Here is a 19194-nt window from a genome sequence, read left to right on the forward strand (position 1 = left end):
CATTAGAGTTTAAAACTTACCTAGAACTTGTCTGCCTTTATAGCTTTTTAGTTATGGCAATGTGAATGGCTCTACCCATCAGAACATGGCAAAATAATTACCAATCAGAAATTAAATTAGTTTAAAATCATGTTCATATTACACAACTATATAACGTACTATCTCTCATATAGTTGTGTGTTTTATATAATAAAGGGCAACACAAATAAAATTGCATTTAATTTTATTAAGTTTTTTTCCAAATAATATATGTATTACGTATGAAATATTTTCTTTTAAGAAGTAAAATTTAGTTACATCAGTAATTAGCAGTTCGGTTTCGAATTTTAATCGAATTTAAACCAATGATCCTGCTTGAGAAAGCCTTACCCACTTGGATTAAGTCTCGATGGTATATATAATCTTCAAAAAAGGTTCAAAATGAAAAAATATGTGTTTTTTTATTTTTAATAATATTTTAAATTTATGTTTTTCCTTTTTTAAAAATAAATTACTACTATGTTAAACATAATTTATAATTTTTTTATGAATAAAAATACATTAAAGCCATAAAAAGTGGTAAAACAAACTCCAAACTACTAGTTTTCGCACATAAGCAGATTCCAAGAGGACCATCCAATGAATAAAATACAATTTTTTTTTATAAAATTCCAAATCCGAAAAAATGTCCTATTATACAAACTTTAAAAAGCGAAACTGTTCTGAAAAAGCAACTAAAAATAACTATCTCCCTGTTTCTAGAGTTACTCTAAAAAACTCCTTGAACTTCTAAATTTCCCATACTATGAGAATCCAAAAAAATCTGCCATAATTGCTTGTATGGTCCTCTTGTAATTACATTTTGCCATTAAAGTAAAAAATTAACAAAAGAGCAAGAAAAGGTCCAAGAGACATCCATCTTCTAAAAGATGCTATATCAGATTGCTCTCGCAAACTTACAATGATGGATGGGAATATGATTTTGTGTTTCCACCACACCACAAGTTGTCAACTCACATAATTTACAATTTAATTAGGATTTTAGAAACAAATATAAATTTATATTTTTTAAATAGTATAAAATTGAATAGCACTTCTAAAATAAAACAAAGTAATTACAATAAATTTATAAGTGTGAATTTTATAAATATTATACATTTGAAAAAACAAAGGTGAGGTCATCCATGTTTTTTTTTTATATATATTTATAAGAGTAATCTCATGTATATATAATGGTTACATCCAAAATCTTTTAGAATAATAATCCAAAATATAAATCATAAATGATTGTAAATAAATGTATCACTTAGACTGGTGTTCATTGCCAATTTGTTCATCTTTTTCTTAAACAAAGAAAAAATATTATTCACGATAAAATATAGGCCTAATTATGTAAAAGAACTCCCATTTTAAACTTTTTTTTCATTTATATTCTAACCTTTTAAAAAATCTATTTCTACCCATGTTTTAAATTTTAGATTACATCCCTACCTAGCACAGGGATATAACTGTCTATTTAATAAATTAAAAAATGAAATTATTGAAAACAATTAAATAGAAAGTTATATCAAATTTTTTTCTAATCTAAAAAATACATACAAGTCCTTCAACATAATTTTTTTTCAAATCCGTCTTAATAATTAATTGTTTTTATTAAAAATCAAATAATTTAAAAAAAACACTTACGAACTACCATTGTACTCATTCAATTTACAAAACTGTCACTAAGATCGAACAAACTTATTTTTTATTTTATTTTTTTGATTTTCAGGCGAGAAGGAGGAGGATTTCCTCCTCAGGCGAGGAGCAGATTTACTCCTCGCATCAAGCGAGGAGCAGATCTGCTCCTCACTTCTGCTCCTCGCTCCTCAGACGAGGAGCAGCAGCTCCTCTTCTCACGGAGGAGGATTTCCTCCTCCATGCCTGAAAATCGAAAATTAAAATATTTTTTTAGATTTGTTTTTAAAAAATTGTATTTTTGTACAATTATTAACATTGATATTTAATTAGCATATAAATTTAAATTAACAGATTATTTTAAACTTTTATCCAAATAAAAAGAGTACAATTTAATGCCGCTGGGTAGGAACGAAACATAAAAATCCAGAATTAGGTACAAATGACTTTTGCACAAGATCATGATATAAACAAAAAAAAATAGTTCAAAATGAAGGTTTTTTTTATGTAATTAGGCCTAAAATATAATGGGAAATTTAGACAAATATATAACAAATAGGAAAAGAATCTCACAAATATCATTTGACCCGGAATCAAAAAAAAATATGGGTTGACTTTAACTTCTTGCAAAACTGTGTTTCCTCTTTAGCATATATTCAATTTAAATAGGAAACAAAACTCATGCAAAAATCATTCATTCAAAAATTTCAGAGATTCTCTTAAACTCAAACAACAATGTCTCTCAAAACTTAAAACAGAGAATCGATTAATCACTGATTAGAACTACATCAACTACTAAATAGAGCATCGCGATCAGTCACTATTCAAAGAAATCAATCGAATTTCAACAGAAAAAGGATAATCAATCAGAAAACTGGAGAAAAAACGATGGATCACGACGACATGTGTTTACCAAACAATTTCGGTGAGTCTGATCAATCACAATTCTGTTAACTTTCAATCTTAATTATGATTTTAAATTGAGCTGAAATCTAATATAAATTTAGCTAAAAACAGATAATAATCAACGAAACAGCTCAAATTAAACTTAAATTAGGTTCTGAATGATTCTCAAAATGTTTAGATGTGTTTAATTAACCGAAAACTGTGTAAATTGTTAAAATTATGAGTTAAATATAGAATTATGGTAACCTGTAATAAATTATGTATTGTTAGTTTACTAAAAGTGTTCTATGCGTTTGAATATGTAAAAATGTGTATGTGTACTGAGTGATCATTGAAAAATGTGTATGTGTATGAGTGAATTTCTGCTTTTGAGAATTTTGTATAAGTTTGCAATAATTACAATAATCATTAATACTTCTCTATGAGTTTTAAAATAACTTTAATATATATTTCTTAATTTAGGTATTCTGTTTATAGATTACAAAGACTTTTATAATAAATTAAGTGCTAGTAAACTGTTAGTAAACACATAGATTACTACTGAATTTCAAATAATAGTGTAATAGTTTTCTATGTTTAAATATATCTCAGTGAGTTAAAATATGTTTTTGATGTCATAAACATGATAATGGAATCAATTTGCAGTGTTTATTATATTTTTAGATAACTAATGGTAATTTTATAAATATGATGCAGCAAAAGCAACACTTCAGGGGCTTGTATTCTACAATGGAGTATGGGATAAAGATTTGAATTACTCCAACTACAAGGTGAAAGGACTAATAATAAAGGAAGACACAAACTTTGAGAAACTAAAGGCAATGATAGCTGGACTACTGAAGGCAAAACAATTGGGAAACAGAATTGGAAATTAAATCGTTGAGAGAGTGTTTCTATAGAGTTACAAAGTCTTACTCAGTTCAGACTTTTGACTATTTCATGGAACAGCTTGATGTTATAAATGTTGCAATTTAAACCTATCTGGAAAAAATTGGGTTCAAAAAATGGGCAAGAGCACATTGCACAGACAATAGATTCTCAACAATGACTTCAAATATAGCCGAATCTATGAATGCAGCTATCTAAGCAGCTAGGGAGTTACCAGTAGCAACACTTCTTGAATATTTGAGATTCTTGATGCAAAAATGGACTTACACGAATTTAAATACTGCAATTTGTACAATGACAAAGTTGACAAGCAAAGCAGAAAATGATCTCAGAGATGACTATGCAATATCTTTGAGAATGAAGGTACATTTTTACATACAATTTACTGACAGTGTTCTGTAATTAATTTCTGTTTACCGAAGGTTTACTAACAGTGTTCTATATTTCAATTTACCAAAGGTTTACTAACAGTGTTCTATAATTAATTTCTAATGTGTTTTTTTATAACACAGGCTTCAACATCAGTTACTAATGTGCATAGTATGCAAGATGGTGAAAAGACATTCACAGTGAAACTGAGAGGAAAGAACTGTACATGTGGCATATTTTAAATTGATGACATGCTATGTCCACATACAATTGCAATATTATCCTCACTACACCTAGATCCTTATCAATACTGCTTTAAATTCTTCAGCAAAGAGAATCTGCTTGCAACGTATGATGGAGTTGTGTATCCAATGCCAAGTCAAAACAATTGGATATACCTACTGAAATTGAGAGGATTGAAATACTTCCACCAATAGGAAAGATACCAACCGGAAGACCAAAAAAAGAAGAATAAAGGGACCATTGGAAGCAAAAAAAATCCAACTAAGTGTGGAAGATGTGGACAAAGAGGACATAACCGAAAGACATGTCGAAATCTACCAAAATAGAATATTATTTTTCAGTAATTGATTTGTAAAAACATCATCGACATTTTTTAGACACAATTATTGTTTGTTTGTGAATGAGTTACGTACACTTTACTAATAAAAACTGATTTTTGCATCAGTATTCTACTATATTTGTTCGAAATGTACTAATAATATTTAAATATATGTAATTCACTAACTATGAACTAACAAATTGCTAAAAGAGTATAAAAATTTATAAAAGAACATTACTTAACAATAAAAGAATTTATACCTTTTAAAAATATAAATACAAAAAAAAAACATAAAACAGCCTAGTATTATAGTTTACTAACGGTTAACTAACAAGTTTCTAAAGGGTTATAAAATATTTGGAAAAACATTAGTTTACAAGAAAAGTTAAAATATAAATATAGTCCACTAAATGGTAACTAACAGTTTACTGAGGGTTAAAAATATAAAAAAGTTAAAAATATAAATATAGTCTATTAAGGGTTAACTAACATATTTCTAAAATAGTGAATATATATATTTTCAGTGAGTTAAAATGTAAAAAAGTTAAATGGTAACTAACAGTTTACTAAGGGTTAAAAATATAAAAAAGTTAAAATACAAATATAGTCTACTAAATGGTGACTAAAAGTTTACTAAGGTTTAAAAGTATAAAAAAGTTAAAATATAAATATAGTCTACTAAATGGTAACTAACAGTTTACTAAGGCTTAAAAATATAAAAAAGTTAAAAAAATATATATAGTCTACTAAAAGTTAACTAACTACTATCTAAAGTGTTAAGAAATTTATACTAAGTAATATTCTTTTATAAATTTTTATTTTCTTTTAGCAATTTTTTAGTTAAGTTTTAATTACTTCTTTATACTTAGTTCTAACTATAGTCCTCTAAGAGTTAACTAACAGTTTTCTAAAAGTTTAAAAAATATTTGAAAAAATATTATTTTACAGTAAAAAGAATTCACAGGTTTAGAAAACCTATATAAAAAAAAGGCATAAAATAATCGAAACATACAAGAAAAGGCAAAAAATAAATATCACATATTGTCTACTAAGGGTAAACTGAAAGGTTGCTAAAAGAGAAAGAAATTTAGAGCAACATTAATTTATAGTAAAAGCATTCATAGATTTAGAAAACCTATATACAAGAAAAAAGAAAACACATAATAATCCAAACACATTAGTTTAACTAAAATCCATGACATACTAAACATTTACTGATTCAAACATACCATTAAAATAAAAATCCATACTATGCTAAACATTTACTAATCTGACATATTTTTCTTTTCTTTTTTTGTCGCTTTTTCATCATTCTTCTCTGATTCAACCTCTTCATCACTAGCAATATTTTCCGCATTCTTCATCATGCCATATCGGTACAACAAATATGAGAGACGCATCCGATAGAGATTAATATCCAGAGTCAACGGAATAGGTTTATTATGAATCAAATGCTCTGCAAACACGAGAGTGAACACTCCACAATCACTGTTTTAAAAAAAAAGACTTAATTAATAATCAACAAATGACCTAATTAATGCACAAAAATATAGACATATATAAAACTATAAATATATAAAAACTTACGTTTCTTGTTGCTCTGGAAGGTTGGAAACAGATACAATATTGAAAGGATCACAAAAATCCTTATTCTGATAAGGAGGAGAGTTAAAATCAATGTCACTCCTCTTTTGATAAATATTCATACGAGTTAAAAACAGAGGAATGAGAACTGAATATTTCGTGGCTGCTTCCATTCCAAGAGCCCTCGACAAAGCTGATTGCATGGAATTATAGATATATATGCATCTCTCTTTAAAGACCAAACGTTCCAAAATCCAATATTTCTGAGTGTTCACGTGCATGGGAAAAAGAACCTCATCCACGTCCTTCCAATGAGTATTTGCAAAGAACTTTGTATCCACAAATAAAATCAGCTACAGTACTACGCTTACTGACAGTAGATGCATCGCGCTTCTTCTTTTTCGTATATGCCAGATACGTTGCAGGCATTCTATCGTCAAACAGACAGTTAGTTGTGGTAATTCGCAAACCATCTAACGGCTTATACTTGGCTTTCTTGCGGATGTAATACATAACCAGAGTGATATGCTGTAAATAAAAGTTAAATTGAAAATTGTTAGAAAACCAAATTTAAAGTAGTACTAAAACACATAAAACTAGTAAAAATACTTACAGATGACGTCAAAAATTGACCACTACACTTAATCGCATAAAACCATGATTTTGACGCAATATGTTCCACTTCAAAATTCATTCTTGGTTGAATCATGTTGTCTTTATTTAGATAAAAAAATTTCCTACAAATATCAAAACAAAAAACAGATAAAATATATTTATCATGCATTTAAATATTAAAACTTAAAAATAGAAAAATGTACTTAACATCAGTCCTCAGCCCACCCTGAATCCAGTCAACAAAATCTTGTAGTTCTGCACATTGAATATCTCCATCAACATTGTCATCAAGAGGATTCAATTTTTTCACACGGTTTACGTTCTCTTTAGCCTTGATAAATGCTAGTGGCTTTGCATCGGGAATTTTGAACTCAGAGGCAATCTTTGAAATTTACTGCCATTTAAAATAAAAATAGAATGCCATTATTACTATTATATCAAATAAAACCACAAAAATAACTGTAATAGTAATTAGTAAACCATTAGTAACTATTTAGAAACTACTTAGTATAACAAAAAAACAGTAAAATATAATTAAAATACTACCTCAGATGGACTACCTCGATACACAGTAATTTCTATCAAAGATGTCTTTAAAAAAATTATTTTTTAAACAAACAACTATAAATTATTATACACTGTTAAAATTTTAATAAATACCTCAGCAGCTTTTTTTGCAACACGATCAGCGGCAGCTTCTTTTGCAACTTGATCAGCGGCTTGTTGTTGAATACGATCAGCAGCTTGTTTTTCAATACGATCACAAACATTAGCAAGATCGTTGAGACAAGCTTCATTAAATATAGAACCATCCTCTACTCCTCATCAACTTCATAAACCTTAAATAGAAACTATATATTAATAACAAGCCAAAAGCAAATAAAATGTATATTGGTAAAAAATTGGTAAACTGTTGGTGCATTGTTAGTAAATTGTTAAAAAACTTACTTTAAATCAGAATAAAAGTAATAAACAATTACCTTGCGAAGAAGACCAGCCTCTCTTTCAATTTTATCGACAACGTCTATTTCAGCTTTATTGATAACGTCTCTTTCAGCTTTATCGATATCACTTATTTCAATTGAGTCAAATGTGCTAGAAGTCCCTTATGTACACACTTGCTTCAAAAAAATACTGAGAGTAGGACGATTATCAACTAAATCAACCTTAAAAAAAAAAGATAAAAAGTTAATAAGAATGACAAAAACAAGTAAACTACTTAAAAGTCCAATGGTAATCAATTCTACATTTCCGCTATCTTTGATATCATTTTCACCTTTTTGCATCACATTAATGCTCTCGTCAACTTTCTTTTCGAAAAAAGAATCAACAGCATCAACCTTATAAAAATTGAAAAAACAATATATTAATAACAACCAAACAGCAAAAAATGTATTTTTTAAAAAATGAAAATTAAATTTCAATTAGCGAGCTATTAGTAAAAAGGTATTTTTCAAAAAAATGAAAATTAAATTTCAATTAGCAAACTATTAGTAAAGTATAAGTACACTATTAAATAAACCTATAATACTTACTGAAACAAGAAAACAAAAATAATTACATTAGAAACAAGGTTGGCTTCTATTTCAGCAAGATCAACAGCTTCGGTAAGACCCATTATTTCAACTGGAACAAAGGATCAATTCACCCCCTCAACTTGGCACGAAATATCAAATAAGTCATTTCTACCGTTTTTGGATCAAACAGACCCGCAACTTTGTAAAATCGTACAAATCACACCCTCCCTAAGAGAGTGTAACACACTCTGGTTTTGAAGGAAAAAAAGTTCAAAATAGTACTCAATATTTTTTTCATTTTTTGGTTTAATGGTTAATGATTTTAAAATTCCAATTTTATCCATTTTTAATTAAAACTTCAAAAGTTAATTTATTTTTCAAATAAAAACTTAGGGACCAAAATTCTCTTTTTTCCTTCTTCTCCTTCCCACCTTCCACGTCCATTTCACCAAAATTTCTGTTTTTTTTTTCCTTATTCTTCCATGGCCACCGGCAGCCATAACTTCCTGCCGAAATTCTTTTTCCGGCGAATCTGTTCTTTTGAAAAACAAATCAACAGACCTGTTCTTCAAAAGAACAGATCTGTACATGTTTTTCGTGAAGAACGGCTGTTCTTCACGAAGAACAGCCTCTATTCTTCGCGAGAAGAACAAAAACCAGCTCTTCTCGCGAAGAACAGATCTCTGTTCTTCTCACGAAGAACGGATTGTGAGAAGAACAGAGAAATGTTCTTCACGAGAAGAACAGCAGAGCAGTCTGCTGTTCTTCGTGAAGAACAGATGCCAGATCTGTTCTTCAAAAGAACAGATGCCAGATCTGTTCTTCAAAAGAACAGATCTGGCTGGGGGTGGGGGAATTTTTTCTAGCAACGATTTTGGTGGTGGACGGGATGTTTGATGGTGGCGGTGGCGGCGGTTTCCGGTTGATTAGATGTAGGTGTTTAATTAGAATAGGTAGGTTTAATTAGAATTTTAATTATGTTTAGTTAATATTAAGTTAGGATTAATTTTTTTAATTAGGTAATCCACTCTCTTTTTTTTGTCAGAAGGGTGAATTTGAACCGGTTTTACTAAGTTGCGGGTTGCATCGATCCGGTTTTACAAAGCTGCGGGTCTGTTTGATCCAAAAACGGTAGAAATGACTTATTTAATATTTCGTGCCAAGTTGAGGGGGTGAATTGATCCTTTGTTCATTTCAACTGAATCAAATGTACTAGGAGTCCCTTGAGTATTTGATTCTAAAAGATTAAAAGTAGGACGACTATCACCAGAATTAGCCTTACATAAAAAAATGAAAAGTTAATGACCATATAAAGCCTAAAAATAATTTGATAAAAAAATAGAAATAGCAAGAAAAATATACCTTTTTGCTTCGTTGTATAACTTTTTTATTCTCTTTTGATACATCATTATCCTCATCGACTTTCTTTTCAGAACTTTCACTATCCTCACGATCTTTGTACACATAATTGAATCTCTCGCTAACATTGGAATCGTCAACTGCATTCCCATGGCTTGAGCCATCCTTTTTCTCATCATCATTTTTTTATCACCTTCTCTACCATCTCTTTCACTCTTATCATCAGTCATGTCATTGTTGCTATTTTCGCTATCATCGCTTTCCTCTTTATCACGAGGCTCATTCAGATAATCCTTATCCTCACTGCCATCGCTGTCATCAGTATGCTCATTCGTATGATCCTTATCATCACCGCCGTCATTGCTGTCATCACTTTCCACTTTCTTATTCTGCTCATTCTCATCACCCTTGTTATCAATGTCATCATCATTAATTATGTCTTCTTGATTAGTTTTAATCGGATGTTCACTAACAGTTTCTTCTGAAGAAGAAATAAGAACGTGAGCACCCACCTACACAAAACATAAAAAACAAAGAATAACAAAGTAAAGTACACATATAAAATGAATTACATAAAAAATTTACTAGCTATATAACAAAGGATTGCTAAATGTTCACCTCAACTGTATCTCGATGGGCAGCTGCAGTGATTAGACTTTTCAATTCAGCCAATTGATTCTTAACATCAGAGAATTCGGTCTCTATAAATGTCTTGATAGCAGAAAATTCATTGAACATCTTCGACTGATTCAAAATCAATTTATGAATTTTGGTTTTCAAAACAACTCCTTCATTGTCCTCTACCTCCGTTTCGACTTTACGCTTTCCTTTAACAAACATCCCCTTTAAGTTCAACAACAACTTCTCCTCATCGGTTGGTTTAATATCGCATAATTTTAACTGAAAAAAAGTAGGCAAACAAAATAAAATAAACAGTTAAATAAACTAATAAACTATTAAATAGTTTACCAATAATATTCCAACAGTTTATGGAGTATTTGTTAACATAAATAAAATAAACCAAGGTTCATAAACAAACTCAAATATAATTTAGTTAAAGTATATAAAACATAAACATGTTCAGCAAATTGATCAAAGAGATTTCGGCACAAGTATAACCAACTCTGAAGAGTTGTAACTTTCCAACGCAAAATGCGAGGAATTTCAGTTCCACAACAAGAAGTTATTCCACCTTCGAGAGCAGGATAACACTCAAAGAACCAAGTTTGGAAGGCCAAAGGGAATCCGTCATATCGACTTGAAGGGTGACCATCATAAGCTCTCGGTTTTTTCTTTAAAAAAGCACAGTTTTTCCATAAACTGAATTTACTTTTTAAAAACTCCAAAGTAGCATGAAACAAATCTTTTCCCTACGGGAAATTTTCAAAATCGTCACTACAAACAAGTTTAAAATGTGCATCACTAACATTTGCCTCACTTTTGTTATTGTATAAAAAAAGTTCGATGAAATACAAGACAACCATTTGAAATACAAGACAACCATTTTAAAAAAGCTTCGAAAGAAAGCTATCTTCCAAAAACTTTTTTGAAACTTTCTTTAAATTCCCAAAACAGTTAGTTTTGAAATCAGAAACCTCATTTTGGTACAACTTGAGATCAACACAACCAGTACATTTCAGTCCAGTTATTAAAGCAAATTCATCAATAGAAAATTTTAACAACTGACCAGACACTTTGATCCATAACTCATAAAAAACAGGTGGTTTTACCTCTCTAAGAAGCAAGAAGTGGATCAATTGCCCTTGAATTAAAAAATCTTTCATATCTAAAAACTTCCCAAAACAAGTTTGTGAAAATCTCTCTAAAGTTTCAGGGCTTAAATTCTTTTTAATATTAGAAATGACATCAACACCAGCATTATGACTAATCTTTGAATGAAAATGATCTTCAGGCCTAATGAAAAACTCCCAGTCCTGAACAAATACAAATAAAAGAGTACAATATATTTGAAAAAAACACTAGTAGACTGAAAGAAACTATTTAGAAAACCTATCTCAAATATTGAATATAAGGAACCAAACATAGCAAATACAAACACAAAAAAAAACCACAAAACCTAATAGAATACCATTAACTAACATTAGGTAAGCCTTAAAATAGATAAATAAGTAATAAACTTAATTATTCAAAATTAAAATCATAACTAAAACATTTAAATCAAAAAAAAAATTGCGAAATATGACAATTTAAAATTCCTAAAATCTAAAATAAAATTTTAATTTTAAAAACTATTGCTAAAATCAACAAATACACCTAACTAATAGTCATTCACAAACTAAAACACATATCGAAAATAAATAAAAACCCATAATTATTAACTAATAACTAACAAAATATACGAGATGGAAAAAAATTAAAACTATGAAAAGAAAATGATACCTTCACAATACGCACAACCCTTGAACTAGAAGCAAGAATATATTTAGCATTATGTTTCTTCAAAACTGGAACATCTTCGAAATCATCGTCGTCGTCTTTATCCACAACTCTCTTTTTGTTACCACTACTCTCAGCAAACTCAATCTTCCGTTTACTTAAAGGATTCTTTATTTTAGGCATTACAACGGCAGATTTAGGAGATTTTTTAGAAACGGACGTAGTAATCACCATTTTATCGAGAATAATAGAAGAAAACGAAAAAATTGATCAGACGTGGGTAAACAGTTGAAAGAAATGAAGCGGTTGAAAAGGGAATGCGTGTAATTCAAATTTCAAGAACATGCAGACATGAATTATAAATTGTAGCGAGAAAACAAAGATTTGTATTAATATAAATGTTTAACGGTATAAAAAAACAGAGATGGTATAGATGAGTAAACAGAAAAGAAGAAACCGTATAATTCTAGAGGAAATTACATGCTATGCCTCACATTTCATAAAGTTATACATTAGTGACTCATAAATTAATTTTATGCGGTAATCTCTCATTAATGTTTTTAATTTTTCGCTTATACCTCAAAACATGTTTAGTCCTATTTTACCCTTATACTATCACGATATAAATCTGCTAATACTTCTCTTTTCTTATACATTAAATGTGACCCACCATCATCATGGTAACGAGGTCGTCGGCGACGGCGACCGCAAGAATTTATTGAGGAAAAAGAGTTTGAGAGCTGTCTTGGTTCAGGTGATGAGATCGAAGGCGCATTTAAGAAGGGAGAGATTGGTGTTGGTGTCGCGGTCGACAGAGTTGAAAGGAGTGGAGGAGACGAGAATAGAGGCGTCACAGCCGGAGAGGATATCATTGTGAAAGATGATTGGAGAGTTCCGGTGCCAGTAGTTGGATCTGTGATCTTTTTATTTGCAATGGTTTCTCGCATGATTAATTGTGAGAATTTCAAAATTGTTTTGTCATAATAGCTGTAAGAGAGTCTTGATTTGGGGGGAAATGTAAGATACGAAAGGGTAAGACATGGTGGCGGCGGCGGCAACGACAAAGGTGCCGATGGTGGAGAGAAGGGAAAGAAAAATGAGTTTATTCATGGTGAATTGGGATTGCACAACAAACTGCCATATCTGATATTGAAGTAAATTGTTAATATAAATGGTATTTTGTTGACTGTTTGGTATTGTATTATTTGTTTTTGTACTCACCTGTGGAAATTCTTGAGTTGTAGGTAAATTATACTGATATCAAAAGAAAGACAATGTTAAAGGTTCTAGGGCATGAGAAGCATCTGAAATTTGGCTTTTTCAACCTCATTTACTTTATCCTTTGGGTGAAATTGTTGTTTCCACTACTAAAATGGAAAAATGCTTTTGGTGATGTTATGCAGTAATCATCATGTCTAAGAGTTGAACTAAAATGAATTGAATTTGTATAGTATTGTCTGGATTTAACCATGTTCCTTCCATTATAAAGTTTTTTTTCCCTTTTATTTATGAAGCTGAATGAATCAAATGTAGCAAACTGTAGCTTCCCTATTAGTTTCTTAAAATTGCATAAAGCTGAAAAATTAAATTAATCAATAAGAATCCAATAGATAATGTTTACTAATTATATTGTAACATGGAGTTTTGACTTCATTATGTATACTAATATAGTATTTTATGCAATTGCATAAGAGAGTTAAAAATTTATATAGTCATTATATAGTTAGTTGATTTATGTGAGTTGCAAATGCAGTTTTTTCTATTAGGGGCCACAACATATTATCAACCCCAACTTTCTGTTGCAACTTATAATCAACCTCATATAAATTTTAAATCAACTTATAACTAATTATTTATTATTATTATTTATTGTTTTTTTATTACCATCAAAATCAAATATAGAAGCAAATCAATTGAAATAAAGCCAAATTGTGCAAGTTTAATCAACTTTAATTTTGAAGACAATGATGCTTCCTCAACTATTGCTTGCTTGCATTGTATGCACTCCTTTTTATTAATATTAGGAGTTGCTTTAATGCAACTAAAATTAAGATTGATATGTTGAAATTCTCTTGTGTTGATATTATAGTGTATATATTTTAATGAAAATAAAATAATGTAGATTTTTTATATGGCTGATTTGCCTCCTTAAATTCCTTTTTAGGCTTAATGCTCACCATTTTTATTGTTTCTCTATAAAACTGAAATATGCATGGTATGAAAATAAATTTTGAATATGTCTTTATGATGATGTGTAAGATTGATGTATATATGATCTTGATCTTAATTTTACCATGTAAAATTTTATAAATAAAATGTTTGTGTTCATTTGATTTAATTTAAAATTAACCGGATGTCAACCAAAAATCAACTCGATATTAACTAAATATCGACCAATTAAATTTTCATTTTGCTTCCGTAACACAGTGCAAAATTATTGTTATTTTTTTTTAATTTTAATGAACTCTCTTTATTTAGAGATAACAAAGAATAAGAAAATGAATTTTGAAGGTTTATAATTTCCAAAAAATTTATTTAGGAAATTTAAAAAATAAACTATAAGGTCGACAATTGTCAATTTTAACTTATTAATGAGTTCTTTTTAATCTGTTAAACTTTTTTTTCTATAGTTTGGATAAATTTAAGAGAGTAGTTAAATTTCAACTGAAATCAACAAAAAATCAATTAAAAATCAACCAAAAATCAACCAAATATCAACAAAAAAACTTTTTTTATACGAAACTGTTCAAAATTATTATTACCAATTTTCTCCTCCTTAAGGTTGACAAATGTCGATTTCGACTATTTTGAAGAGTTCTCTGTAATTTGTTGAAACTTATTTTTTGTAATTTGACAAAATTTTAAAAATAAACTAAATGTCAACCCAAAATTATCCAAATATCAAGCAAATATCAACCAAAAATCAACTAAATATCAACTAAATATCAACCAATTTACTTTTTTTATACAAAATTATTCAAAATTATTATTACCAATTTCCCCCTCCTTAAGGTCGACAAGTGTCGATTTCGACTATTTTGAAGAGTTCTCTATAATTTGTTGAAACTCTTCTATTGTAATTTGGCAAAATTTTAAAGATCAACTAAATGTCAACCGGATGTCAATCAAATGTCAACCGAAAGTCAACCAAACATCAATTGAATGTGAACTGGATATCAACTAAGTGTCAGTTGTTTTCACTGATGTAGAGTGAGGACACAAATCAGTTGCAATTTGGATTGTGCAATTTTAATATTGGGAGAGGAAATTAATATATAGTGTAGATTTGATAATTTTACGATCAATTAAAGATCAACCTAAAATCAACCGGATGTCAATCATATGTCAGTCGAACGTCAACCAAACATCAATTGAATGTGAACTGAAAATTAACCAAGTGTTAGTTGTTTTCATTGATATAGAAGTGAGGACATAAATTAGTTGCAATTTGGATTGTGCAACTTTAATAGTTTGAGAGGAAATTAATATGTAGTGTAGATTTGACAATTTTAAGATCAATTAAAGATCAACCTAAAATCAACCAAATATCAAAAGAAAGTAAGAAATTCTAATGATTCGCACAAAAAATGCTAGAAAATATCAAAACAACTTACGTCAATTTTAGATTTTAAAACACATTCAGTTTATATCAAGTTGATTTTCAGTTTATAATCACTTATATTCCAATTTTATTTTTTGGTGTAAACATATTAAAAAATATTCTTACTATAATATGTTATAAAAACATAAAAGAATGTCACTGTAAATATCAAGTGGATTTCAGATTGATACAAGTAAGTGAAACTAGATTATGAGTATGTAATTCATGGTAAACTAGATTACAGCCGGGTGCTAGAAATGACAACAATTTAGGACAAAATTTGAACAAAACCAATGAAAAACAATTATAACAAGTAGACAAAGCTAAACTAAGTCATTCTTTTCTATCTATCTACAACTTGATATATGATATTGTTATGTTCATCGTAGATCTTAGCATAATTATATAAAATGTGATGTCAGCTCGAAGTCAACTATATGTAAATTTGATAGCTCGAAGTCAACTATATGTAAACTTGATATCTGCCTCATATAACATCAAATTAACTTGTAACAAAGCAACACCCTTAATTTGAGCTACGTACACGTGCTACACAAAATAAACTATTTGCTCTGTCTCTAATCAGACTCATATCCAAATATTATACAAATTTCTGGCTAAATAATTGTGTAGATTCAAGTAACCATTCCAAAATTTTATAGCGATACACAACCTCACTCTACAATCGCATGCTAATACTCGACATCACATTATAGTCGTCGTTTCCACTATACACCAAAAGCCAATTTCTTGAAAAATCATAAAACCTTGATCATATCCATTAAACTTCTACTCTAATTTTCCTGGGAACTAATGCATAACAATGATGGCATTAGAAACAAGTTTTAGTATAAATAATTCAAATCAGTAAATTAACGGCTTGTAAAGCAGCTATATTAGCATAATTTTAAAATGTTATGCAGTAAAAAAAAAGTTGTACGAAGTGATTAAATTTTGGCCGGTTCGACCATCGTCCTTAGTCAACTGCAATACTCCAACTGTCCTCAAATCAACTCATTTTGCAGATTTCAAAATTCTCAAACAAATTTTGAAAAAATGATTTTGAAATTATAATAAATGTATCTATCTAGTTTATGAATTAAAATTGACGCAAAATCAAAAAAATATTTATATCAACAATCGAGTTTATAATTTTAATTTTACTTTTTCAATTTCAATTTGACAAAATTGGTAGTTTTTTTCCCACTTAAATCAGTTAATCTTAAGGATTCGCGATCTACAAAAGCTAGCTATTGAATAATTCCATGAATCTCTACGAATTTTGAACTGTAAAAACTTAAAATTTCAATTTCTTATTTACCTTGTTGTTCTTGATGATTTGATGCTTGATTTCTTTATAATTGAAGGCTATATGTAGTCATCTGATGATTAATGGCTGATGTGTTGATTTTAAGAAAATTTCGTGCTCTCAGAGCTGCAATGGAGTGATTTTTGTTTGAGATTAAGGTTAGAAGATGAGTTTTGGAAGCTTAGAAGGAAAATGTCTCTTTGTGCGTCATTTCATTAAAGAAGGGCAAGATTGTCCTATTAAAATTCTAAATCAGCTTATTTGAAATTTGAGGTACATTTGTAAACTTTTTTCTCTCTTTGGGAGATTTCTGCAGATTTTCAATTTGTGAGATATAAATGAAAATTAATTGCCCTTTTTAGATATTTCTGAACTTAGCCCATAATTCTATTGAACTGGACCGGACTGTAAAAGTGGGAATAATTAGGCCTTTGGTGGTGCTGGGCCTAATTTCCTCTATATCTTTTAGGGAAGATTAGGATAATACTCTATTTTTTAAAATAATTTGATTTCTTACCTCAATAAGGAAAAGATAAAGAAAATACCTCATCATTTTAATGCTTTTATTTTTTTACTCTAAAGCATGTTTATATTATAATTATACCTCATTTTCTTTAATTTTTTACTCTTAGCATATAATAGCTGTCATTTTTATATGACTCTCTTTTTTATTTCTCTCTCCTCTCTCCTCTCTCCTCTTCTTCTTCTTCTTCTTCTTCTTCTTCGTCAATTTTTTTCTTCTTCTTTATTTCTTCTCTTCTCCATTTTCTTTCTTTCTTCTTCGTTCTTTCATCGCTCCGCCGCCGTTTCTCCATCGCTCCACCATCACTGCATTGTTTTTTCATATTTTATTTTAGCAAACTTTTCTTTAATTCATGTGATTATTGCGATTTTTATAACATTCAGATCTAAATAAATTACTCTTGATTTTTTTTTTCAAGTTTAGATATAAAAATCTGCATGAAAAACGATGTTATGATGAAAAAAAACGACTTTCTACACAAAAAACGATTTTCTGCAAAAAAAACAGCATCTGATTATCATATGATTATCATAACACTGCAGAAAAAATGATTTTTTATAAAAAAAAAACAGTCTCTGATTATCATATGAGTATCACTGTATTATCATGTTGTTATCATAACACTGTATAAAAAAATATTTTCTACAAAAGAAAAATTGATTTTCATGTTGTTATCACTGTATTATCATCTCGTTATCATAATATAATCATATGATACCGAGATGATAATGTATTATTGTACCTAAATGATAATGTTATGACAACGACATAATAATAAAATTATGATAACAATATGATAATATGATACCTATATGAAAAGAATTACATAAAAATTATAATAACGAGATGATAATGTGAAGAAAATAGTATGATAATGAAGTATAATAAGGTCGTATTATCATACTATTATCTTCACCTTATCACCTTATTATCATTAATTTTTTGTAATTGTTTGTCATACATGTATCATATTATCATACTATTATCTTCACATTATCATCTCGTTATCATTAATTCTTTTGTAATTACTTTTTTCATACATGTATCATATTATCATACTATTATCTTTACATTATCATCTTATTATCATAATTTTTCTGTAATCTTTTTACATATAGGTATCATATTATCATACTATTATCATAATTTTATTATTTTATTATCATCTGGTTATCATACTGGTGTCATGAATCTTTTGTAATTTTATTTTCACGTACGTTATCATCCAGTTATCATAACCTTATCATAATTCATTATCATCTAATTATCATACTCTAGTGTTATGATAACGACATGATAATCAGACACTATTTTATCATACATTATCATAGATATTATCATATATGTACCATAAATATTATCATCTCGTTATCATATGAGAAAACATTATCATATGACACTATTTCTGTAAATTTTTTCCATGTAAGGATCATATTATCATACTGTTATAAGCTTATCATTATATTATCATAAAAACATTATCATACTATTATCATTATCGTACATTTGGATTATCATAACCTTATCATAATCATATAATGTTATGATAACGATATGTTAATACAGTGTTAATCATATGATAATCAGACACTGTTTTTTAGTAAAAAATCAATTTTCTCAGCAGTGTTATGATACTTATATGATAATGCAGTGATGATACTTATATGATAATCAGAAGCTGTTTTTTTTGCAGAAAATCATTTTTTGTGCAGAAAATCGTTTTTAATACAGATTTTTAGATTTAGAATTGGAAAAATTCAAAGAGTAATTTATTTAGATCTGAAAGTTGAAAGAAATCGTATTAATCACCACGAGTTGAGGAAAATCGCTAAAATCAAATATGAAAAACGGCGGAGCGACGGCGGGATGATGGCGGAACGACGACGGAGCGATGAATTAACGATGAAG

General features: G+C 28.9%; 1 protein-coding gene across 2 annotated transcripts; it reads right to left on the minus strand.

Annotated features, from left to right (window-relative positions):
* Positions 1-6049: 6049 nt before the first annotated feature.
* On the minus strand, positions 6050-17094 carry LOC126676731 (pheromone-processing carboxypeptidase KEX1-like). Of its 2 annotated transcripts, none has more exons than XM_056105365.1 (9): positions 16776-17094; positions 11857-12021; positions 10075-10356; positions 9460-9968; positions 7857-7920; positions 7561-7714; positions 7241-7419; positions 6579-6974; positions 6050-6493 (listed from the first exon to the last, which is right to left on the minus strand). In XM_056105365.1, exons 3-5 carry the CDS (start codon positions 10294-10296, stop codon positions 7866-7868), a joined length of 786 nt encoding a protein of 261 aa, XP_055961340.1. In that variant the 5' UTR covers positions 10297-10356; positions 11857-12021; positions 16776-17094; the 3' UTR covers positions 6050-6493; positions 6579-6974; positions 7241-7419; positions 7561-7714; positions 7857-7865. The 2 variants fall into 2 exon arrangements, with proteins under 2 accessions (XP_055961340.1, XP_055961339.1); XM_056105364.1 differs by having other exon boundaries at positions 7561-7746.
* Between the last annotated feature and the right edge of the window lie 2100 nt (positions 17095-19194).

The sequence above is a fragment of the Mercurialis annua genome, linkage group LG4 (assembly GCF_937616625.2).
Source record: "Mercurialis annua linkage group LG4, ddMerAnnu1.2, whole genome shotgun sequence".
NCBI classification, from domain to species: Eukaryota; Viridiplantae; Streptophyta; class Magnoliopsida; order Malpighiales; family Euphorbiaceae; genus Mercurialis; species Mercurialis annua.